The sequence below is a fragment of the Pleurodeles waltl genome, chromosome 11 (assembly GCF_031143425.1).
Source record: "Pleurodeles waltl isolate 20211129_DDA chromosome 11, aPleWal1.hap1.20221129, whole genome shotgun sequence".
NCBI lineage: Eukaryota > Metazoa > Chordata > Amphibia > Caudata > Salamandridae > Pleurodeles > Pleurodeles waltl.
Genome location: NC_090450.1, coordinates 418,817,382 through 418,842,332, shown reverse-complemented (window position 1 = coordinate 418,842,332; position 24,951 = coordinate 418,817,382). Strand labels below are relative to the sequence as shown.

General features: G+C 44.4%; 1 protein-coding gene across 4 annotated transcripts in view; it reads left to right on the top strand.

Annotated features, from left to right (window-relative positions):
- The window catches only part of DGKD (diacylglycerol kinase delta), a 1,336,482-nt gene that overhangs the window by 48,939 nt on the left and 1,262,592 nt on the right, over nt 1-24,951 (top strand). For all 4 annotated transcript variants that reach the window (XM_069213762.1, XM_069213763.1, XM_069213760.1 and 1 more), the window contains exon 3: nt 6,813-6,893. In XM_069213762.1, the coding sequence (XP_069069863.1) occupies nt 6,813-6,893 (81 nt within the window). The remainder of the gene's footprint in view (nt 1-6,812; nt 6,894-24,951) is intronic.

The following is a 24,951-nucleotide window of genomic DNA, read 5'->3' as shown; positions in this document are numbered from 1 at the left end:
TATTCTTTGAAAGCATAATGTACACAGGTATCTACAGACTACTGAGGATGTTTCCCTAAAGTCAGATGAGAAATAGATATATGTGGTGAGGAGGTAAGGAAGCTGAATATATAAACACAGGGACAGGTAAATGGAGGGTGGCTAGAGACATAAAGAAGAGCTTCTGATGTATTGCTTTCTTCTCTGTGTTTCAGCTGTTGTGTTACTGTAATGGAGGTGTGCCTGAAGTTTTTCCGGGAAAACTGAGAAATGCCAGAGGGAATATTGGTTTAGGGATTTGTAATTATTAAGCAGAGATAGTCCGGGCAGTGAGTAGTAACCTCACCAGCAAATGGCACGAAGCTAGAAGTTGTCCAGAAGATCTATAAATTGAGAAGGGCTCTGTCAGGTTGGGGCTCATCTAAACCTGAACTTCGGGGAGGGCTTTTACATCAAGCTGCAATAGGGGGGCTATCAGTTCACGCAATGAGGGAAGAGAGATTCTCAGAGCCAGTATAAGAGCACAGATTGCAAATATTCCTGCCTTTAATATACTAACACATGCAGACAACACTTATGAATGATTATATTTTCATGCATGGACCCATTAAAGCCAGATCTACTGGCTTTGCTAATATTTTCCACTCAGACACTTAGGGGCATATTTACGAGATTGTCTTGCAGTGCAGTGCAGCAAGTAGCATTGTTGTGCCTCACTGTGTGACAGGGAAGGGCAGGAATGTGCTTTATTTAAGTGAATACCGTGCATTCCTGCCTTTCCCCACGCTGGCACACTTTTGGCAGCCTAGAGGTGCCTCAGTTTCATGCAGGGTTGTTTTTGTGTAGGATGGGGCACCTTCCAGCACAAAAACAATTCCCTGAGGATTTTTCCTCATAGAAAGAGAAAAAAACGAGGAGATATAAATACATTTCTCCTCCATACGCCTTGCCGGCAGAGGTATACATTTTTGCCACATTCCCAGATCTACCACTTATGGTAAATGTGGGAATGTGTCAAAATCCATGGATGTTGCATGGGAACACACCTGCAACACCCATGGAAATGTCTCCCTTGTGCACAGTAACCCAATGCAGTGATTTGTGCTGCGTTGCATTACTCAAGAATGTTTAAGCCACTCAGGGCCATGCAAGGTGGCTTTGCGTGGCTTCACAGATCTCATTTTTCCAGCTTTGTGTCGCTCTTGCACCACATTGTGTGGTGCAAGAACGATGCAAAGGGTCTCGTTAATATGCCCTTGAGCACTGCTGGAGCTTCAAGACTATCCACCAGACCTAAGAGTATCAGATGTCTGCAAGGTAATTTGTATTAAGTGAATCCTATATCTGTGTGAATGTCTGATACAGAGAAAAGAAGGCCTTATTTTAAGGGTGTTTTTTCTTACTAAAAGCAACATCGGATACATAATAAGCTAATGCTTTATGGAACAAAAAGATGCTTGAGAGGGATTCCCAGATAAACACAAGAAAGTGCTCCCTCAGACATCAAGAAGGAGATTCATATGAACCCCCTTAAAGGTGTGGCACACATACTGTGCTAAAGAAAGTTATATAGGGCTTCTATGTGAATGTTACACAAGGACGGACGTTAGTGGCTTATGGTTGTGTGTGTGGGTATTGGTATGGTGAAGTGGGAGTGGCTGTGTGGGTGTATCAGTGGTCTTATGGGTTTGTGAGTGGCTGTGTGGGTCTGAGTTTGTGTAAGAGTGGCTGTGTGAGTGATTGCGTGGGTGTGTATGTGGGTGTCTAAGTGCTTTTTGGATCTGAGTGAGTGGCTGTATGGCTGTGAATGGGTGTGTGAGTAGATGTGTGGGTCTACGTATTTTATTTTTTTTCATTGGGGTCTGACTCTGCGGATCCACAACAGAGCACACAAGGGTCATGCTGAGCACAGTGGAGAATCTGCGGGCACCCAAAAGAAAAACACATTTTTAGACAATTTCTTGTACATGAGGGTTCCCTTAGAGACTCTACATCTGTCCCACGGGTCAGGGTACCTCCACCATGACCCCTTCTATCATGTTTAAATTTTGTCACCCCCAAGGAACTGAGCCCTGATGCGTAAAATGGCAGCCACAACTTTCCTCTCAGGTTGTGGTCAGCCAGTCACTTCATTGCTGTTGGCGCATGGATCCGCTCCGGTTGATCTGCGTCTCTAGGGATACATAAATAGTTTCAGTTTAATCACTCCAAAACTACTGAACAGATTTACACTAAATTGCAAAAGCACTCTTTCTGGACCAAGATCTAGCTTTCTGCAAAATTTGTTGTCTCCTGCTTGACGGATCACCCCAAAACAATTCAGGCGACAGCTGAAGTGACTGGTAAACTACTTTTGAAAATGTGAAGATTCGCCAAACAGCACCAAAGTTCTTACCAAAATAAAAAAAAAAACACTTGTTCCTAACTCAACAACAGTGGGGAGGTTTTTTGTTTATTTTACTAGATACTTAACCTTTAATCAAGGGGTTGATGGCTCTACTTCTGCTCATAACTGTTTAAAGAGCTCATATGCGTTCACTGATTCTAGCTGATTTCATTCCCATGTAGGTTTTTTGCTCCGTATTTCAGCCTAATGTTACCTGAAAATGTAACTAAATAATGGTCTGTCCATATAATGAGTAGAACTTGTTAGAGACAAACTAAATCTGCTGGAGCAAACATCAGGTCAGTGGTATGACTTGCTTAATGGTTTGGCCCTGATACTAGTAACGAAACCCCATTTTTAACATGTTCTCTAACAATTGCTTAGGTTGTCTGTCATTGCTCACATCACTGTGGATTGTAAAGTCTTTGTGCATTTAGTTAAAGAGAAAAAGCAGGTTTTATACATCCACCCAGATTTCCTATGATTTCGTTTTTTACGTTTCACAAACTGCATTGGAGAAAGAATGGGGAAGTGCCTGGTTTACTTGTACTGCCTCTATTTTAGAGTGAGTTCCTGTAGGACAGAAGTTGATCAAGAGTAACATTTGGATTAATCTGAACTTGTCTTGCTTGGTTCGGCCACCTGTAAGCTTGAATGGTACTGGGGGGATTTTATGAGATTGAGGATCTAATCCACACTTGATGTAGCTGCCCCAAGCTGAAATAATTTTGGAGCCAGATAAACAGAAAAACAATCGTATAATGGGGTTGGAGATGCAGGAGGATCTATATTTTGTGTCTCTAGATGGAAGTGAAAATTTCCATAAAATTCACCCAATCTGGAGTCCTAATCCTGCTCAACCCATCAGCAGCATATGAGCTTCTTGATCATTAAATGCATCGAGAGCTCCTGGAAAAAACAGCTGGGATTGTGAGATTGGCTCCTCTATTGGTGTCAGCCTTTTCAGTTGGGTCGCTGGTAACAAATAAGAATTGTTTTTGCTTCTTCAAAATGAAGGCGGTCTTGTGGGGTCCAACAGGGATCAAAATTGTCCTGCCTTCTCTTCAAGATTAGACCATTGTGACAGTAATCTTCTCAATATAACCTTGTGACATCCTCCTCCATCTTGTTGGGCAGGCACAACGACCTCTCCAAATTCCTGAAGTTCATACAGCTTTGTGTGAACGAAAGCTTCTTCTGCCTGAGTGGTTCAAAGATCAGAATCTTCAAAGTGGCAAGAACATCAGACAACCTTCTGTGATTCAAATGTCTGAAGCTATGCACAGCCCCACAGAAGTAGAAAATAATTCTGGAGTTCAGCTTGTATCACATTTATCTTTGCGCACCAAATGGCAACTATAGTTAAAAGTACCAATATTTCACTTGATGTCGCTGAGAAGGAAGCTCCCCTGCTCCTGCGAGCACATTGCATCAAACTGAACAAGTCTTTGGTGATGTCACAACTGGATTACTGCATCTTTTGCTATGCAGGTACCTCAAAAATGCTGAGAAATTGCAGAGATTGCAAAACCAGGCAAACTGGCTGTTCCTCAAGTTAAAGAAATTAGCACATACCATCCCCCCTGACATGGACCTTGAATAGCTCCTTGTGGCACTGATAATCAACAGATGCTCTGCATGCAGCTGCTTACCAATGTGAAATTGTTTATAGTATCATTGTGGGCAAAAGAACAAACCCTCTCAATACTGATGTGGCTGGTCAAAGTATGGAATAAGTTGGCCTTGGACAGATTCCATGCTTACTTCTGGGTTACTTGGAGAAGTTTTAGAGAATTTGCAGACCATTCTTTCACTGCATGAGCTTCAACAGCAGGGATCTGTGGTGCTTCCATGCTACAGATATCGGACTGAAAGACTGAATTGATTGGCTATGGCAGGGGGGAGGTGGGGGTTGAGGTGATATCATGGAGATTGGTCTACAACAAGGCATTTAGCACACCAGCTTGTATGGTCTTCTGTCCTGTGAAGTTCATCGATCAAGCAGTGAGGGAAGCTAAAATTTGAATTCCTTACAAAATTAGCTTTTGAATTAAACTGTGTGGGGAAAAAAAACAATAAAACTGTTTAATACTATGGGCCTTAGATTGAAGTGTCTCAAGACTTTCAGCAAATATAGTATGGTTTGGTGAATTGTGTTCTATGCGGTGTTTCTACCTACATAATGATGATAGTAGAATCCCTTCTGGATTTGCCACCATAGATGAATGACAAAAACAGAGGTCTAGGTTTGTAAACCTTGCTGTAGTACTCGCAAAAAGAATAGTTTTAATCTCTGCTGATCTGGCAGGTGATGAACAATCAGTTCTATATGAAATCCAGGCATCAGAGAGATAGGTATTAAAGTGGGCTATGTCACAGATCTACACTCTGAAAGAAGGACCAGTATAAAATGCTATTTGTAGGTAGACATGTAATGGGAGGACACAACAAAATACTTATGTAGGATGTTGTAGGCTAGTGGCTTTTTACTGTCTGGCTCACCTAAAAGTACATAACCCAGTAATGCCAGACACTCACAGCTGAGTATATGTACTGTGCTACTACACTGACCTTATACTTTTTTGGGATTGCTAATAAGATCAATTTAGGAATTAGAAACAACTGTTCAGTTACAAGGACATGATTCTCAAGGACATTCTAAACATAATATAATATGGTTAATACCATTTATCCAGTCTCCTCAAAGTCTTATTGCAGATGTGGTGGCAAATAGACACATGGCAATCTGCTTAAATGTGTTAAAACTGTGGTAATCGCCAAAGATCCAATGTTAAAATGACAAGACTGAGAAAGCTAAGTAGGCTCTGGTTATTGAAAATATCCATCTGCTTGTGTTTATCGAGAGAACAGCAAACACATTTGTAACTGTTGAAACATGGGCCCGGTTTTAAGTTGTATTGTTTGTCTGGTGAAAAGTATTATAAAATTGAGGATCAGTCTCACAAATTAGTTAGAAGATGAAGGATCGTTCTATCTGAGGGTGGATTTAATGCATATTGTCTTTCTGACTGAGATTGCCACCAAGGTGGGTGGCCTGTTGGTTGTGGGTTCTAAGTTGGAGGCTTTCTTCGTAAGATTAGATGTAAAGTGGATGATTGTTTTTCAAACTTTGCCTTTAGTTAGAAGGTTCTATGTCTGAGATTAATCTTAATTAAGGAGGACTGGCTGCTAAAATAGTAGTAATCTGGTGAGCGTGTCAGTAGAGTTTTTTTTGTGAATTAGTTACTCTAAAGTTTCTGTTCAGTTATGCTGTAAACGTAAAGTACTGTATGAGAATGGTCATAAACTGGTGCTTTGGTCTGTAGACTTTGGCTGCAAGCCATGCATTTATAGGGCATATATGTCATGTTCTCTACAGGCTTAGAAGTGCAGGAGCTGTCTAACCTACAACTACTGCACGCTGTAGTTGTAGATGTTTTTATTGTTCAGTTTTCAGCACTGTATACATCGTAATGACAAAACCCTAGCCAGGAAGCTGGCTCAGTGAGTCAAATATATGCTGCAGATGTGTGATCTGCAGCTTGCAAATTTGAATCCCAGCACGGTTAACTCAATCTTGAATTTGATAATTTTAGTACCTTTAAAAGCCTATGATTTCCAGCATTTAGCGTTGCAAACGTGTTACGAAGTAACACAAGGTATTACTACCTTTATCATACCAGCAAGTAAGTGTCTAGAAACTGGAGGACGTGTGTGAAACTAGCTGTAAGCTTCTGGCTGAATAATGGAGATTGCCTGTATGTGCAGGATCTATCTGGAGCTTCCTTAAAAGAAAAGTCTATTCGTTGGTAATGTTTTAGCATTAAAGTCTCTCTGTGCAAATCTGATGTTATGCTTAAGTATCTGTATTATGTGTCTTTGAGGGAGCATGCTGTTTGTGGTAAAGTTCTGTTCCTTGTGCTTCTCCCATTACAACAACATAGCTCATAGTCAGTCCAAGAGTGTAGAATTTAAAGTTTGAGGTTTTTGGACCAAACATGGCCGATCCTGAGACTGGTTTAGAGTGAAACTGTCCTTTAAAATGTGAGGCTTGCATCCAATGAGTGAGACTTGAGATTTTAGCTACATGTGTAATTACAACTTGGAGCTCACCATTTAATCACCCTACATAAATCAGAGTGTTGAATTCCTCTGCTAAGGGCAAAGAAAACCCTCATGGGAGGTGCTTTCTGTACCTAAGTGTTGTAAAGAATAAAAGATGCATACTTTTTATTTGCCCGGAGTAGATGAATTTAGAAATACAAACCAAATATGCAGATGTATAAAATGAAGCCTGAGAAAGCTATAGAGAAGCTATGGTATGAGGACACAGTTGTTTGGTCTGATGCCTTGAGAATGCACTAGTTCTGCTAGTTTTCGTTTCATGAAATTAAGCAGTTACATGGTAGGACTGGTCTAAATTTCAATTTTCTCTTCCTGTTTTCAGTCCATTATTTTTGATGAGGTGGACCTGACGGATGCCAGTGTCGCTGAGTCCAGCACGAAGAATGTCAACAACAGTTTCACAGTAAGACATTCATTTTCATTCAAAGCTGCTGTCTACCTGACTTTAACACAACGTAAGGAGTTGGAAAAACTCCATATAATGATCACAGACAGTATGATAAAGGAAAAAAAATTGATGGAGAAGCAAATCTGGTACCCAGTGGAGTTTGGGAACTCAATCCCTGTCAGCCAGATGTTTGTTTACTGCTCTGGTAGGAGACACTTGTGTGATGGTGCATTTAGGTACTAGCCAGGAAGCCATGTGTACAAGGCAGCACTCTATCGATACTCAGAAATCAGTCCTTTCAATTGGTATCCTACTTATACAGAAGGTGAGATAGCTGCTTGAGCATCTTGCATAGTTTATCACTACATATAATTTTACTCTCATTCATTTCAAAAGTAATTTCAGAATTCCATATCAGTAACTACATCTTTCTACCTATCCTTTTCCCTACTCCCCTCTTCTGCGCATACTTTCTCTGGTGCAGAAGTGGGCAACATAAAGTGACTGTTACAAAAGTTGTCTCTTTTTTTGATCAAGCAAAGGAGCAGCCTGTGCTGCCCTAGTTGAATTTGTAATCTATGGAGGTAGTTATCTGCCAAATATACTTCGAAGACATTCCTTACAAAATTAGGTAGTGTTAAGCATGAGTTGATGTTATGTCCAGGTGATACTTGCTTACTCCATCAGACATATTTCTAGATTGTTTGTGCCTTTGATGTTTAAAATGGCGATAAATTAGAAATTACTTGTTTTAGAGAAAAAGGCGCCAGTAGGTGCCATTCACTACGTAGAAATGCCCAGATCCACCAGCACTGCAAAGATGTCCTGATATTGTCTTAAATAAAATCAAAAAAGTTCAGAAGAACATTGCTAGTGATTTGGAACCATTGCATTATCACTCGAAAATCTTGTCCCCCCAACATACCTCTGGTTTTCTTATCAAAAGACAACGGAAAAAATGCAAAACAATTGAAAGCATGCAAGCATCTGATAGGGAAGACTTGGTCTACTGTGGTCTATAAGCAACCGGGGAGCACTCAGGACATTGTGCATCATACCGCCCTATGTTCCTCATAAATGTGGATATTATACTCTACACTGAGGTGCTGGCAAATAGATTGCTCAGGGTGATAACATTGCTGGTCCACCAGGATCAGTGTGGGTTTATGCCTCCAACTGAGTCACCTGAATACCTAAAGGCTAGATGCTCATTTACTTTGAAAAGGCTGTTGACTCCCCTTATTGGGAGTTTCTTGAGGGAGAGTCGATGTTTCTGTGATTTGGCACCCACTACGTGGCTTATATCTGGGCCCTATATGCCCAACCCCAAGCACAGGTTAAAGTGAATGATATGCTGCTCCCCCATTTCACATCCACAGAGGCACCAGCCAGTGTTGCCCCCTTGTCACACTTACTGTTTGCTCGGTCCATTGAGGCACTTGTGTTGTGGGTTGGGTTCCATGCCAAGATATGGTGATTTGACTGGAGAGGGGTATGGAAGATTTAATTGCTCCGTAGGGAGATGACATTTCCCTTTATTTGTCAGGTTTTCTGTACAGAACTGTGGATAACATCCACTTTGACGACTCTGCTTCTTCTGTAGTCTTCTTCATTTATTTTGTACAACATGAGTTTCAACTCTGCTCTTACTTTCAAAGTCACATGCTTTAACACCTGCTATACAGGATTTGGCTCTTGCTTGAGACTAATACTGTGCACAAAATTTCCAGATTGTTTGACTTCTCAGAGAAGGCTTCCAGGAGAGGCTTAACTATCCAATCTTCCGTCATGGGCTCTCTCACAACCAGCTTGATATGTAGATTAAGGATAAAACCCAACAACCACTTTTCTCCTGATCCCAGCACATTCAATCTACCGCAACAGCCCAATTTAGCAGTTTTGTCTGTGAAAAAGAGGTTCACTCTAAATAAAATAAAAAAAACACAAAAAGAACACACACAAAAGCACAAAAACAAACAGTCCATAATGGTTTCTTGTATCTGTTTACTCCGAACATTTACTTTTAGGTGATCTCTTCTCATTTTGTCTGCCATTGTGCTGAAATTACACACCACAGACACTGACATAACAGCAGTTAAAATTAATCAAATGACTCATTGCCCCTTTGAGCACAAGCATAAAAGTTGTATCCTCCAAAAGCTATACTTGCAGCAGTGTAAACCTGTTTTGCATCTTTTCTAAGGCTTCATGAAATTCATTTATCTGCCCCTGGCCTTCTGGGGGTACTATGGCTGGTATTATGGCTGGTACTATAGCTACATCTATTCCAGTTATCTCCAAACTTTTTAATGCTGCGCCCCCCCAGTTGAAAAATAAAAATCCTTGTCCCCCCTCAGAATTCTTTGCAATTATTTGATCAAGATTGCAATGTTTAAATACGGCCAGACCTATTTAAACATTGCAGTTAATTACTGTTACCTTTATAACAATGCGATAACATGGGTCTGCTTAAAACAAAGCCCTGTTTATTTGTAAAATGTTTATTTTGGCCAGAGCCAGGCGCCTCCCCTGGAATCCCTTGAGGCCCCCCTAGGGGGGCCCGCCCCACCAGTTTGAAGACCTCTGATCTATTCTGTCCTTCTGAACCCAAGCAGTAAGCAGTGCAAAATAATGTTTTTACTTCTCCTAACAGCCATTCTGTCTCCTTCAGTTGTGCGCATATAGTTATTAAATTCCTCATTCCATCTTAACCATAGTACTGAAGGTTCTCCTTTATTTCGAAGAAGCTTGGGTGGGGGTCGAACTGCATTCTGTACTTTAACATTTCTTGAAAGTACTGAAGCAGATAATATTTAGATAATACTAGTAATGCCTAATGCAGCAATTGTAGTTCCTGTTGGGCATATTCCGGTTCAGACTCTTTCTAATATAGAATTGTAAATGAAATGATGGTTTAATCACATAGATGTTAAACCAAGCAAGGACATGCACTGATAATCTGTGTGCATATCACAGGTGACATCCACACACTGGAGTATTGAACAGGGTTTACCGGTAATGTCTTTCCCTGGTTCGCCTCCTAGCTTTCCAACCAATACCAGTTTTTTTCACATTGGCACCTCAAGGTCCAAAAGGATCCCTATCACATATGGAGTCCCCCAAGGGCTTGCAAGTGTTCCCTGACATCTTCTTTCTTTACTTGTATCCTCTTGGTGCTCTGCTTACAGACAACTGCATCAAGATTCATTAGTATGCTGTTGGTATACAATTCCTCTTGGAGGTTTCTTCTGAATCAGACGTCCAGTCCCTAACGCATTGCCTACACATTACCCAAACCTGAATGCTCAGCACCTAGCTGATGTCAAACTGAATCCAACCATGACAGAATTTTTGTTTATACAAAGCAGTACAAACTTGACTCCATGACATGAACTTTGTGGGCTTTCAACCCCTAACTTTCACTGAATGCCAAGTCATTTGGTTTCACTCTGGGCAGCAATCTAACATCAGGGAACACATTACCAAACAACAAAGCTTGCCTGGTACCAATTGTTACGAAAATGGCACTGTTTCTTCTTGAAAGCAACTTTAGAACCGCTATTTAAAGCTTCTTACTCTTGCATCTCGATGGTGGTAATGGCTTGCTTCTTTGTATGCCGGACTCCACATTGACACCCAATTTGGCATCCTACACAACACAGCGTGCCTTATCCAGGACCTAAAGAAATATGATTACATTACCCCCATCCTGATGGAACACCATTGGCCTTCCCTTGCCAGCCCTTATCTATAAAACCAGCTGCATCACTTACAAAGCTATCATGACCAACACCCCTGGCTTATCTTGTAGTCAGGCTAACCCCTTCTTGTGGTTCTCTGCACACCTGCACCCAGGACACCATTAGAGGGCAAATTAAGAAGTATGAAAAAGAAAGAAACAAGGCAGCAGGCCTTTCTTTCGTGTACATAGGATACGGAACATCATTCTTGTATCCATCAGGATTCCCAGAATTGTTTCCATTTAGGAAATAGCTAACAATGCACTTCTTTAAAAAAAACTCTACTTCACAGTGGATTACCAGTCCACAAACCAGCTACCTCTCCTATGACTTGTTAACTTTATACTTGTCTTTGACCCTGTACAGCACACCACTGCCTTTTGGCTTATGTTTGTGCTATAGCAATATTAAATAGATGCATACATGCATACATTCATTCATTTCCAGTAAGAGCAAGAAATAATTTGAATGTTTCCATGTGAGTCAAAGAAGGGGCTTTGGCACATAACCTCAATGCGTAGTCTTCAAAGTCTCTGTGCACTTTCCTGTCCTGGAGCACTAACCGCTAGCCTGCATAGCGCTGACTGCCAGACTAGTAGAGATGTGTGGCTATAACACAGGCAATAGCCATACTGGACACCTTTTGAATGTTTGAAGTATAGACGACATTTTAAAGACAATCCTTTTGAATGCTTGCAGGTGGCCGGTCATATATCACTCAGTTATAAATGAAGTCAAAAATCACAATTGACATCATCAAGTCATAAATCAATCATGAAACAGGTGACACATAACACACATCATAAATCATGTCATAAATTGATCAGATTTGTTAGACATCATAAATCACTTAAATCAGTGGTATGGTGCTAATCATAAGGTGCAGTCCTATGTGCTGGAGTCTTTGAGGTGGGAGGGGCTCACCTTAAACCTGTGATAGGCTTGGCTCGCTGCCTTGTGAATCTGGTTCTAGCTTGCCTCTTAAGGGACCTATGCTGTGAGTGCCATGATTTATCAAGATTTCCCCTTCTATCCGTCCAGTGGTCATGCATCTCATGGCCTGCAGCATACATCCACCACCCTGTCTGTGACCGGGTGTGGCCAAAACTTCTAGCTAGTGCTCCCTTAGGTAACGTCCATGCTGCCTTCGGGGGACTCAAGAGCAACCCGCTAGCCGCAGGACTGCTGTTAGATTTGTATAAAAGACCCACATGCCCTCATTGGATGATTGCCTGCTATCCTTGGTGTAGTATTCCGATCTCCTTAGGTTAAATGAAGGTTAAATAAACCATGCCTAATGCATTCCAGCCCTGAGACCCGGCAAAATTTGCTGGCAGCAGTGTTAAACTTTCTCCTTGATTTGTCTACCATCCAGTTTGATTGCGCTCCCTCCATTTCTGTTCCTGTAGAATTTTTGACCACATGATTACTATATTGCCTAGGAGTCTAGCCGCTCCAGTTAGTCCCCTCCTAAAATATTAAGCAGGGCCTTCTTCCCCAAAGATGCCAGTTCATTGCCCCCTAAAGGATGATCAGCATGTCAAGGGCCGCACCTTGTAGGAAAGTGGAATATTATCACAATACCCCAAAGATGATCCTTGGATTCACACTAGTAAATCCTTAGCTCAGTCCTGGTAGATTGACAAAGAGCAGTCACACTTTATTAGAGGTACACGTGCTAAGTATTTTCAGAGAACCAACAGGGACAATAAGTAATTGACACAAAACCAATTTATAAAAATACATTTTATTTTTATCTAAATGTGTGCATCAAAAACAAACAGACTAGAGGGATAGATTTTAGAAGCAGTATTAAATCAGTGCAAAATAATACATGAAAAATATTAAATTGCGGTAAGCGGGAAAAACTACTACTGACAATGGGTCACTTAGAGGTCGAGTTACGTGGGACCCTTGCAGGGGTAAGGTAGTGCGGGCCCTTGGATGAGGCCACAGCAGTCAGTTCAATTTTAACTAGACTGTGGAGTCTGGATGCAGAGTTGTTCTGGCTGTCCGTGATGCTGAATGGGAGCCATGGGTGGTGCTGATTTTACCACTTAAACAGTGCTGCAAGAATCAAGATGCAAAACTAAAGCAGAGACCTGGTTTCTGAGGTCTGATGCAGGTTGCACAGTATACCCTGTAGTTACAGCACCCAGTGTGGGGGTCGGTTAATGGGCTGGTGACCAACAAGTCTTGGCAGTGGTAAGCAGCACAAAAAACTTCTTGAACTTCACTGGGTCCGGGGAAGTGGCGTAGCGACCTGAAACTTTGGGGCAGGTGAGACTACAATTCCCACAATGCACTGGGACAGTTGGATTTGGGTGATCCCACGGAGGGCCGAGATGGCCAGCAATTCTTTGGATCTGGTGAGTGTTTTTTCCTGCAGTTTGCAGGGGACCAGTGCCACTAGTCCAGATTCATGTCAGGGATTGAGAAGGCATGTTCTTTGATACCAAACATGACATATTCTAGTGGTACTATACTGGAGCTTCCAATCTCAAGGGTGTCTTGTTGGTCCTTTGGACAGCTAACACTTATAGTAGTTTCCATTTGGGAACGATTATATAGGGGCATATAGACTTCCACTTATATGTCCACACCTTTAATGAAATTCACCCTGTCTCCTTGGCAGAGGAGGCCTACCTTAGTGGTGTCTGGCATATATTTTAGGCAGTACATTTTGCTGTGCCACAATGGTGAGGGCACAGTCAGGTTCAAGTAGTTTGCACTGCTCCTGCATTCTACAATGGCAGGCCTGCTGTCTGTAGTTTGCTTGGGTTGCCCAGGGTGGCACACAACCGTTCTGGATCCCTGGGGACCCCTTTGCCACCTATGCACTGGGTACCCTGGTACCATAAATAAGGGACTTATAAAGGGATAGAGTATTTGCCAATTTGGTATTACCAATTTGAACATAAGTTTTGGGAGAGAGCACAGGCAATGGGTTCCGGACAGCAGGCTCATAGTCCTAACCATCAGCATTTGGAGCAGAGAGTAAGGGGCGGGTGACCATGCACAAAGGGGCACTTTCCTACATACAAACCTTCATGTGCTTTCAGATGATGCTCTGCAGCTATTACCACTTTGTGCCTGGCAGGCCCACCCATTGCATGGTAGCGTTGTGCAGCTTCTCCATCATACCACACGCAGCCCCCGTTATACAAATTTGGCCCCTGGGCAAGAAGCAGTGTCCGACCACCCATGGGCTTCTTGGGCCTGCCTACTGTTTGAAAAACAACCATGAGAGTCTTCGTTCAGGCTGTTGTGCCTCTTGGCGGGGGACGGGTCGGGCTGCATCACCCTAACACTAGGCCTAAGAAAAGTGCAATCTTAAATAATACTTGTTGCCTTGGATCCTCGTCTCCCTACTGTCATGATCCCGGTTGACTGCAATCCAAGCTGGATGGTTGTGTTTGCCACCCGATTCTAAAAGTACGTATGCCAAATTGGGATGCAGGCGACCCTGCCTTAGATAGCGCATTACTGCTGTGAAGTGGAGTTTGCTAAGGTAACCCTTTTCAGCAGTTTTTATCTCAGAGTCTCCTCCTATTGTTTAAACCTCTACGTAACTGTTCAGCAAGCATACTGGGCAACTCATGCCTTCCAGCTGCCTTTTGCCATTCATGGCTGTTATCACATAGTGGCAGCCCATTGGGTTGCCAACCTTTGCTAGCTTTGCATAGCGGCCCACAGCAGACAGATGCACCTGAGCCCAAGAGTGCATCTTCCTTTTTTTGAAGCCAGACTCAAAGTGTTTGATTGCCCTTGTTGTAGGTTTAGGTTTGGAAACAATTCCGCAGCCTCATTACCTGCCTCACATTGGCTGCGTATCTTCTTTACTTTTTTGAGGATCCCAGGGCCAGAGTTTGTTCCATTAGATGCAATAAGTCTGGATGGCCGGCCTGACAGCTCTTCTGTTAGGAGTCATCACCAGCTTTGAGGCTCTAGCTATCTCCATTGTACTACACACCCTCTGCAGCTCTCAAAACAGTACTGAGCTTTTGTGGCCTGCCCACATTGGAAATGTTTACCTCCAATGGTGTATCTGGGGGCTCATTACATTTTTCCATCTCATGATGAGTCCACATTTAACTAGGAGTAGGGCCAAGTCTGCAAACCTTGTTGTTACTTTGTTTTTGTTAGGTTATGTAAATCCCCCAAGAACACAAACCTGGGGGTGCAGGGAAGGGTTCTGTCAGTTGTGTCATTTATGCATGTTATTATTCCTTCCCAGTATTCCTGCAGTGCTGGGCAACTCCAAACCATGTGGAGCATCTCCGTCCCCAACTCCCTACATCTGGGGCATTTTAAATCCTGTGCCCCGTATGTGTGCGTAATTTTCCCTTGGGTGAGATATGCTCTGTGCAGGAAATAATAGTTGATCATAATTGTGGTCCATTGTGTGTCGGGGATAGGCTGTGCAATATTGTCTTCCCATTTCTGATGTAACTCTGTTAGCAGTGCAGTGATATCAGCTCTGAGTGCTTGGTAAATGGGTTAAATGGCTCCTCAGTGCCAGTACCATTGCTCAGTGTACTAGAAATTGTCCCAGATGTAGCTCAAATGCCTCTGCTAAATCCTGAAATGGTAGGAGCTCACCATCCCTGTACAGGTTGCCCACCCGTGTTATGCCACCTACAGTCCAGTCCTCGTAGTGTGTCAGTTTTGTCAGTGGTCACTATCATTTGTATATGTATGTCTGGGGAGTAAGGCCAGTGGTTGCAGGTACGCTGTAGATGGCGTTTCCAGCAATGCCAGATTGTTTTTAGCTCTCTAAAGCTCCCTGCTTCAGGTTGAACTGGCGACAAGAATATGCGGTATAGGGTCTTAGTAGCTGGTGTACCTCTCAGGATTTCCCCCTTGGAGTTCAGTCTTGCATATATCTATTGAGGGAGCCATTGGATCTAAGCTGACAGATAATAGAGCTTGAGGTCAGGTGCTGCTAATCCCCCTTCTGAGGTGGATCAGAGGAGTTTGGACATTGCCACTCGATGCCTGCCAGTTCCCTGTGTGAGTTCTACCATCAGTGTGTTCAATTCTGTAAAGATTTTGCAGGGGATCACTATAGGGGGTATATTGAAAAAGTAAAGTAAGTGGGGGTGCCACCATCTTTGCCACGGCTTTTCGGCCCATAACAGACGAAGGTAGTGTCATCCAAAACCCCACATTGGAGCGGAGTGCCCTCACTGCCATTCCTATATTCCCGTCCAGGACATCTTCAGGGACATGGTAAATCTTGACACCTAGATATTTCATACAGGATCCCTCTCATGTAAGCCTGTGTAGATTGTGGGATTGTGCTGTATTGTGGCTAAGGGGGAAAATGAGTGATTTCTGCCAATTTATTTGGAGGACCGATAAATTGCCACATTTTTCCAGCAGGGAGATTGCTTTCGGTAGGTCTGTGTACAGAGCTGTTTTATGAAGGGTACCTTGGTGGACCAGGCCGCTATAAGAGTTCTCTGTGAGTGCTCTGCTCACCAGAGGTTCTCCTGCAATAGCAAAGAGCAGAGGTGAGAGTGGGCACCTCTGCCTTTGTTCCCTTCTCAACTGCATAAGCCTCCGAAATTGTCTTGCCCGTTCTCACTCACGCTGAAGACCCTGTATATAGAAGTCTTGCCCACTGTACAAATCTTGCTCCTAGGCCCAATGTTTCCATCACTTGGTATAGATAGTCCCACCTCACACTATCAAATGTCATCTCTATGTCGATGGAAACAATTATTGCGGTATTATCGGCGGGGATAGTGGTTTCTATAATGGAAAGTAGTCTACGTATATTCAGTGCAGTTTTTCGTCCTGGGATGAACCCAGTCTAGTCGGGATGGATAATGTTGGTCATGCATGGGTGGAGGCAGTATGCCAGTATGTGACTCAGTATCTTATAGTCAAGGTTGAGCATCAACAGTGGGGAGTAGGCCCGCTTATCTTGGGGTGGGGCACCCCGATTTGACCAACAGGACTACAGTTGTTTCTCTAGTAGTAGTGGGTATGTGCCCTGCCTTTAGAGGAGCTGCATATGGGTCCTCTAGTCTAGGTGGTAGTTCCTCATAGTTCTAATCATGGCCTGTACTTCTGGTAGCATAATGGGACCCATGAGTTCTTCCTTGCTGTTCATGTCCATGCATGGAAGTTCTAGATGCTCCACTGTAGAGCTTCCTGGGGTGGTACAAGTGGAGTAGTGTACAGGAGTGTATACTTTTGTTTGAATGTGCGGTTGATAGCATTTTGGCTGTAGATGGTCGTCCCTGCCTCTGAGTCTGTTTCTAATATTAAGGATCCTCTATTCACGGGATTGGCAAACCAGGCTAGTAATGACCTGGTTGCATCTTGCTCATCATGAACCTAGTTATGTATTCCCAATAATCGAAGCATCTAACTTTTTCTAAGTGTACTGTCAGTTTGTTTTAATCTAATAGTTGCTTCTGCAGTTCTGGGTTAGCAGGGCGAGCCTTCTCTAGGTCTCTCAGTATTGTCTCCTAGGCCTCAACTTCATGAATGAGGGTCCGACAGACACCCGTGATTTCCACTATGCATCAGCCTTTTATGACTGCCTTAAAGGCATCCCATTCCTTAAGCGGGGATGGTGTTGAATGAGCAAGATTCTCGATATATTCCGTGGTGGACTCCCCTATGGAGTGGTGAAAAGTTTGGTCCTCCAGTGTTTCTACTTTTAGGCACAAGTCAGGTATTTGGGGACGTTCCTTGTTCCAGTCTAATGGTAATAGTATTGAGTTATAGTCTGATACCGTACAACAGAGGTATTCTGTATATTTCACCAGTCTCTGTACTGTCGGGGAACAAAGGAAGGTGTCCAACCCAACTTGAAGATCGTGCAGTTATGAATAAAAGGAGTAGTCCCTAACTCCTGGATGTTGCTCCATGAATCTGTGAGTTTCCATTTTTGTTGCCAGTTTTTGAAACTGTATGCTGTTCTGGTCACTGGTGAATCATGCAGGGATGGATGCGAGTGGTTGATGGTGGGGTCACAAATGCAATTATAGTCTCCTCCAAGTATAATTGGCTGTGTTAGGCGTAAGGTGTGCGTTCTGGAGAGTGTGTGGAAGAATCTCCCTTGATTAGTGTTGGGGGCGTAAATTCCAGCGATAGTCAGATATTGACCTGCGAGTCTGCCCGCCACTAGAACATATCTCCCATCTGAGTCAATGAGTTTGTTTGTCAATTGGAATGGCACGACAAGGCGAACCCAGATCAAAACACTCCAGGAGAAGGCTGAATATGTTGTGGCATAAATTTGCCCTCTCTACTGTTTGTGGAGCAGGTTTGTCCCTAGGACAGTTAAGTGGGTTTCTTGAAAGATTGCTTTATGGGTACCTCGTCTTTTTAGGCACATGTAGATTTTGTATTGTTTAGTCATATTATTCAGGGCCCTCATGTTATAGCTAAAAAAGGTAAATGTCAGGGGGTAGCCATGACGGGGTTGTGTTGCTGTATTTGGGACCTCTTCCTGACAGGCAATGAGGCAAAGGCGTGCTATGCTGCCCCTCCGATCCCACAGAAAGCCAGATGATGAAGGCAGGGATAGCACGGAGAAACAACATTTCTAACCAGTTTTGAACGCTCCAACCTCAGGACGAAAAGTGAGCTGACCCCCATCCAGTCCTCAGACAACAGGTCAATATTTGTATATTCAACATGCTCACAAGTTGTGAATGGGGGGGGTGCTCCTGGTTTGGTGCATCCCGGTGTCTCTACACTCTATCTGGGCTTTAGAAAAAGCTATAATAGGTCAGATATTCCATCGTTCATACATTCCACATCAGTCTCTTCTCACCCAGTCTAAGAGGCTCATTAGTATCATATGGACGTTTTATGTAGTTTGTTAGTCACATTCTGGAGTCCTCTCTTAGCTCCCTCTGGGGTGACTTTATATTAGTTCATCCGCTGTTCTGGGGTGACCCGGGGAAGGGAAGCGACAGTAGCGGGAACTTGTCGAGTCTTGGTCTGTATCACAGTTCTCAGGACCTTCCATGTCCTCATCCAAATGGGGCGTAGATCCCGCTTTGCTGAAGGCCACCACGTCTTCAGCTGCTTGGATTGCTCTCATGGTATGTGTTTTTTTCGTTGTATATTCCCGGGCTCGCTGTGTTTTCTGGCTGGATCTGAAGATAGGATCATTCCTGTGGTGGGATAGCTGGTCGATCCAATCCCATAGCTGAAGTGGTGTTGTGAAGAACTGCGTTACGCCATCATGTGTGCCTGAAGGCGAGCAAGAAACGTCATGGCTTAGGTAATGCTTATTTTCAGGAGTTTTTTCTTGGCGTCAGTAAATGATGCATGCTGCTGTTGGACGTTTCTATTGTCAACTAGTAGTTCTCCCTTAAGTCGTGCCTGGCCAGAATATAATCACTATCTTTAAAGTGTAGTAATCTGGCTACAACATGGCAGGGGCCGAATCTCAGTGAAGGTGGTTTGGCAGGTACTCAATGGGCCCCGCTCAGGTGTGTAGAATGGTGAAAGGCCTAGTTGTGGGACGTCATTACGAAGCTGTGTCTCCAGATAAGTAAGCATGTCTGTAACCTCGATGCACTCTAGAAGCCCAACAACCCGAATGTTGCTGCGTCTTGCCCTGTTTTCCGCATCTTCTGCCTTTAGTTTCAGCACTTACACTTAGCTTTTCATTCCCATTAGGCAGTCCCCCAATGAGGCCACTTTGGGGTCCATAGTGCTTATGGTTCTTTCTGTGTTGGTCACTTGTTCTACTAGTCTTCTGTGCTCATTCCAGTGTAGGCCCAGATCCACGACCGTGGTGTCGATCTTGAGTTCTCGTGATGCTGTTAGGGCTTGTAGAATTGTTGTTAAGGTTGCCCTGTTGTGTTCCTCCAGGGTATGTTTCTCAGTCCCAGTTGAGGTACCTGCATTGTTACGGGAGGTGTCTTTGGTCTGAATAAGATCCCTCGTGTCTTTTTTTCCTTGCCAATTGTGCCCATCTTAGTGTCAGTTTGTAGATCAAACAAAGCACAGACCTCTATTGATAATCAGTGGAATATTCACATTGATGTTGTCAGCTTTTTGTTGCGCAGAGTCGAGCTCTTGCAGGTGTATATCACTCAAAGGGGGAGACATCCTGTATGCAATTGTTGCCTCATCAGTAGATAACAGTATGGCACAGAAGGGGAGCTGGTATTTCAGGAGATCTTCGTGGGAAGTTAGGTCCAGTCCACAGTGATGTCTTAGGTGTTCATTGGGGGTGCTCCCACTTTGTGCTCCGGAAGAGCAATGGGCAGCTTCCCAGTTAGATGGTATAATTCAGTGGGGGCAACGCACACTGCTCAATACTTCATTAGTCATTGGGTGCTTGGTTCAGCTCTCAGGGTAAGTGCAGTGCTCACTCACAGTGACCCAGGCCTGCTTGTCGTTTGTTATGGGCCCAGATCCCTCCTATCTCTTAAGCACAGTGGAAGCCCAATTAGATGCCTCAGTGTTCGTTCAGGGCCTCTTGCAAGGCTCAGGGAATGCAGGCAGTCACAAAGGAGGTTCTTCTCTCCCCCCAGGCAGCATGCCGGCCTCCAGCACCTCCGCTCAGGTATTGGTCTGGCATGCTCCTCCAGCCACTACTCGCCTCCTTCTGCATGCCATTGAGCAGCTTGCGTTAGTCCCCAGGACCGGCCGTCATCTCACCAGATCATGCACTTCTTCCCGTTGTGTCTACTCCGCTAGGCGAGAGGCTCTCCAGTGATCGCGCCCACTGAGCCGGTTAAATTTTCTGCATAGTAGGTGGGGCCCGTTACACTGTCCTGTCTGCCTCTCTTTTCTGATCATGCTAGAGATGGTAGTGTGTTTTGAGCCCCGAGATCTCCTGTCTTGCACCCCCACTCAAGAGCTCTCTTAATTCATGCTGCGTGTAATAGGTATCTCATCGTCCGTGCAGGCGGAGCGGCCCCAGTTCGCCTAGCCCTCATACCCATCCCTACTGTGTGTGGCCTTGCATACTTCTGCAGGGGTGTTAAGGTGCTAGTCAGGGCACCATACTTTAAACCGCACAGCTCCGGTTCACGGCAGTGCATTTATTGCAGGCAGTTGGGCCATCACTGCAGAAGTTTGCTGTGGTTTGCTGCCATTTTGTTTGGCTGCCATGCGGCTGATAGGTTCCCACTATCTGCTTTCCTCTCTGCAGGACCCCCGGTTCACTCTACGAGGGATTATGTGATTGGGGAGTCCTATGCCCTCTACATTCTTTTCATGGTGGGAGAGGCATTATTTTGGGGAAAGATTGGGGCCCAGATGGTAGAGATCAGTTGGGAGCCCTGCTGAAGTGCGTCCGTTCACAATGGACCTTAGCCACTCCCCACCCCCAGTAAAGACCTTACATTGTCCTTAAAAGTGTCTACCTTTTCTTTGGTATCCTGAATGTTCCTGCCACTGAGACTAGCTCTATCCCCAGGAAAACCAGGTTAGATGCAGGGCCACCATTGTATCTGCTGCCAAAAGGACACTTAATGCCACTGTCAGCTGCATAAATGCAGCCAAAGTAACCTCGCTTTGGTCAGTTCTGAGAGAAACTACAAACAAGAAATAGTGCAATTTTAAACCCCCGGTATACTGCCTGTGCCAGTGCCCAGTCTATTAATGTGCTAAAAGACTCAAAAGTTAAGTGCAGAAGATAGCACAACCCTTAGGGATGTCCTTTTCAAAGAAGATCTGCTCTTCAAACTGAAAACCTTACAAGTGAAAAGTCTCTTGGTGCACAAGAAGTAATCTAAGTGTTGACTCAATATCTGCTTTTGCCATCAATGCTCCTTTCCCCATTGACCTCACTAAGTTTATCGCATCGTCAGTAGATGCTTAGGTCACCGTACACTTGTCTGGGTCGATTCCCTTCATTTACTGAACTGCCTTCTGGAAATGATAAATTATGTATTAGCCTATATTGTCCTGTGTATTTCTTTGGTACCACCCTCATTGTGGATAGGACTAGCCCTTTTATGGGCAGCCATCAGAAGGAGCCCTACTGTGCGACTCAATGCCTTCTCTTCTGCAGTTTGTGACTTGCTACCCCAGGATGCTCTGATGTTGATTTGAGGTTCTTGACCACCTCCTGTGTGTTAAGTGTGTTTTCAAACGGGATTCTAAATCTGTTGTCAAAACCTTCCATCAGCAGCTCAGCATCTGACCTGTTGTGGTAATCAGTGAGTAGTTTCCTGAGCTTTGTTTTGTTTATGGGGGAATTAGCCATTAGGAATTCATTGTTTCCCCTTGGGTCTGCACACTTGTGTTTTTTTTTTTTTTTGTCTTTTCACCTGATCCCTTGTCTTGCCTGCACTCCTTAGCTGGGTGGCCACCCCCACCGTGGAGCACTAATGCCAAAACTTGCATGGCCAGCACCAAATGCACTTGTTAGCCTTCTATTTCCATCATATTGCTGAGTTACCCCAGCTTGTTGATGCCCCTTTCCATCTTGTGTATGGTCTAGCTCTGGAGAATGCTCTTGCCTTTTCCTGTCTCCCTTTAAAAGCTGGCTGGTGAAAGGACTGCTCCACCTTTATTTTAACTTCTTTGGCTTCCATCATCTTATGGATGGATCCGCAAATGCACCACTCAGTGGAAGGCCGGGCCTCCATCTGTAGCCTGAAGCCCTTGTTGTACTCCTCTCTGTGGGGATACGTATGCCATAATCCTAAACATGCCTATACAGTTGTCGAAATACATTTCCTTCCTGACCCTCCTTCTCTGTTTCTTAACCTCCTCATTTTTATCACCTGTCAAAAACCCAAAGCGTTCCAACTGTATTTCCAGTAATGAAAAAATATCTACTAATCTTTTCCACCATATTCTCTCTTTCACTGCTAAGGGGATGAGGCTCACCAGACTTGTTGCCTTCATCACCATGAATAGCTGCCCCGGAGAGGCCCTAACATATGTGTTAGTTGGTGGCCTGCCAGCGCTCTATTCCCCACAGACTGTCCACCTGGGCTACCTATGCAATCCCATGCCCATTATGGTGAAGTCCTCCCTTGGATAATACCTCCTATGATTGCCACTAGTTGTATGGTGCTGTCTGGCATGTTCTGATTGTTGGTGCAGCCCAACTCACTTGAATTCTGGTTCAACAGAATATTGGGTACTAGGTTGGTAGCCTGAACTACCAACTGTTACTTAGGACCACTGGGACGCAGGGCTCTTTCTGCATTTTGACCAATGGACCCTGCAGTCCCCATTTTTGAAGAAGCCTGGTTCCATATTGGGCACCACTGGACCTGACCTAAGCCCTGCCCAGTGTTGCCCATGGTGTCACTGTGTGCTGCCCCAGCAACCTTTTCCCAGTATATTGGCACCATTGATGTCAAACATTCCAGCACAATTGCACTTACCTGCTCACCATTTGTGCCGTTGGCGTTGCTTTTGTCTCCTCTTTTTGCAAATCTCACCATCTTCATGTTGGTTGCAGCTCCTTCCTTCCTGCCTTTTTTTTATCTGCTCTTTTCTTTGATCCCTTTCTCACTCTCCTCTGTCTTTTCTTTAGCACTTCTCTTGCCTCCTGTTCTTTGCTGAGTTCCTCTCTGGTCAGCATCTCTGCTTGATGTCTCTGTTGTCGCTTGGTGCCTGTAAATTGCCCGGTTTACTTGTGCCTTCTCAGTCAATAGGTGTCTCAACAGCCACTTTTTCCCGAACTTGGCAGCTGTTGCCCTTGCATTCTTCATTATTTCTCCCAGCTCGCCCTGCTTCTCCATTTCGTCTCCCATCTGTCCTGCTGCCTCTTTTGTGTTGTCAATGTTTTTAACCGCTTTCTCTGAAGGTGCAGTTGAATTGCAGCAGAGGGGTGGCTTTTCATTGCTTATCAGCTGGGCTTTCCAGCTTTGTGCCATCACTGTCTTTGCTCTCCCGCTCGCCATTTGGTCCTAATACATTGAGTCACAACTCTCAGTTGACACTGCCCTCTCTTGTTCATGAGTTGTGTGGATACTAAATCCATAATTACCCCACTACCCCCCACCAGCCTGCTTGCAGCACGGCCTTCCTGCTTTTGCATGCTCGCTGCTTTCAGTCCCTTGGACTGTCAAGTGTGGCTGTTGACCCACCCCCTTGTATATACCTAGAACTGGCTGCTGTAGCAGATTCTTCCCACATCTCTGGTTCAGGTGGCTACCCCCTCTGCTGCGTTGATGTGGTGTCCTTCCTTTATTATTCCAACCAACAAAGAAGGTACTGTTCCTATCAGAAACAAAGGAAGGTGAAGCGGTGGACAAGACATGGGGTGGAGAATCCTAAAGATTATTTATTGGTGCCCTCACACATGCATGGGGATGTCATGCTTCATCATCGGGCGTTGCTCGTAGTAGGCCCGACGCAGCAATGCCCTACGGGATCCATGAAGGGTCGCCTTAGGGGAATCTTTTATTGTTCTAGCTGTATGATGAGAGGTGCAAGTGTGAGGGTGTCCTAAATGTGTGGGGTGGAGGAATGCAGGAGTGAGGAAAAAATGGCTAAATCTGTCCAAGGGGTATGAAGCAAAATCTTAATGTGATGGCTGTAGGAAAGTACCATCTTGCCTGGCATGTTACCCCCATTTTTCACTGTATATATGTTGTTTTAGTTGTATGTGTCACTGGGACCCTGGTATCCAGGGCCCCAGTGCTCATAAGTGTGCCTGAATGTGTTACCTGTGTAGTGACTAACTGTCTCACTGAGGCTCTGCTAATCAGAACCTCAGTGGTTATGCTCTCTCATTTCTTTCAAATTGTCACTAACAGGCTAGTGACCAATTTTACCAATTTACATTGGCTTTCTGGAACTCCCTTATAATTCCCTAGTATATGGTACTGAGGTACCCAGGGTATTGGGGTTCCAGGAGATCCCTATGGGCTGCAGCATTTCTTTTGCCACCCATAGGGAGCTCTGACAATTCTTACACAGGCCTGCCACTGCAGCCTGAGTGAAATAACGTCCACGTTATTTCACAGCCATTTTACACTGCACTTAAGTAACTTATAAGTCACCTATATGTCTAACCTTTACCTGGTAAAGGTTAGGTGCAAAGTTACTTAGTGTGAGGGCACCCTGGCACTAGCCATGGTGCCCCCACATTGTTCAGGGCCAATTCCCCGGACTTTGTGAGTGCGGGGACACCATTACACGCGTGCACTACATATAGGTCACTACCTATATGTAGCTTCACAATGGCAACTCCGAATATGGCCATGTAACATGTCTATGATCATGGAATTGCCCCCTCTATGCCATCCTGGCATAGTTGGCACAATCCCATGATCCCAGTGGTCTGTAGCACAGACCCTGGTACTGCCAAACTGCCTTTTCAGGGGTTTCACTGCAGCTGCTGCTGCTGCCAACCCCTCAGACAGGTTTCTGCC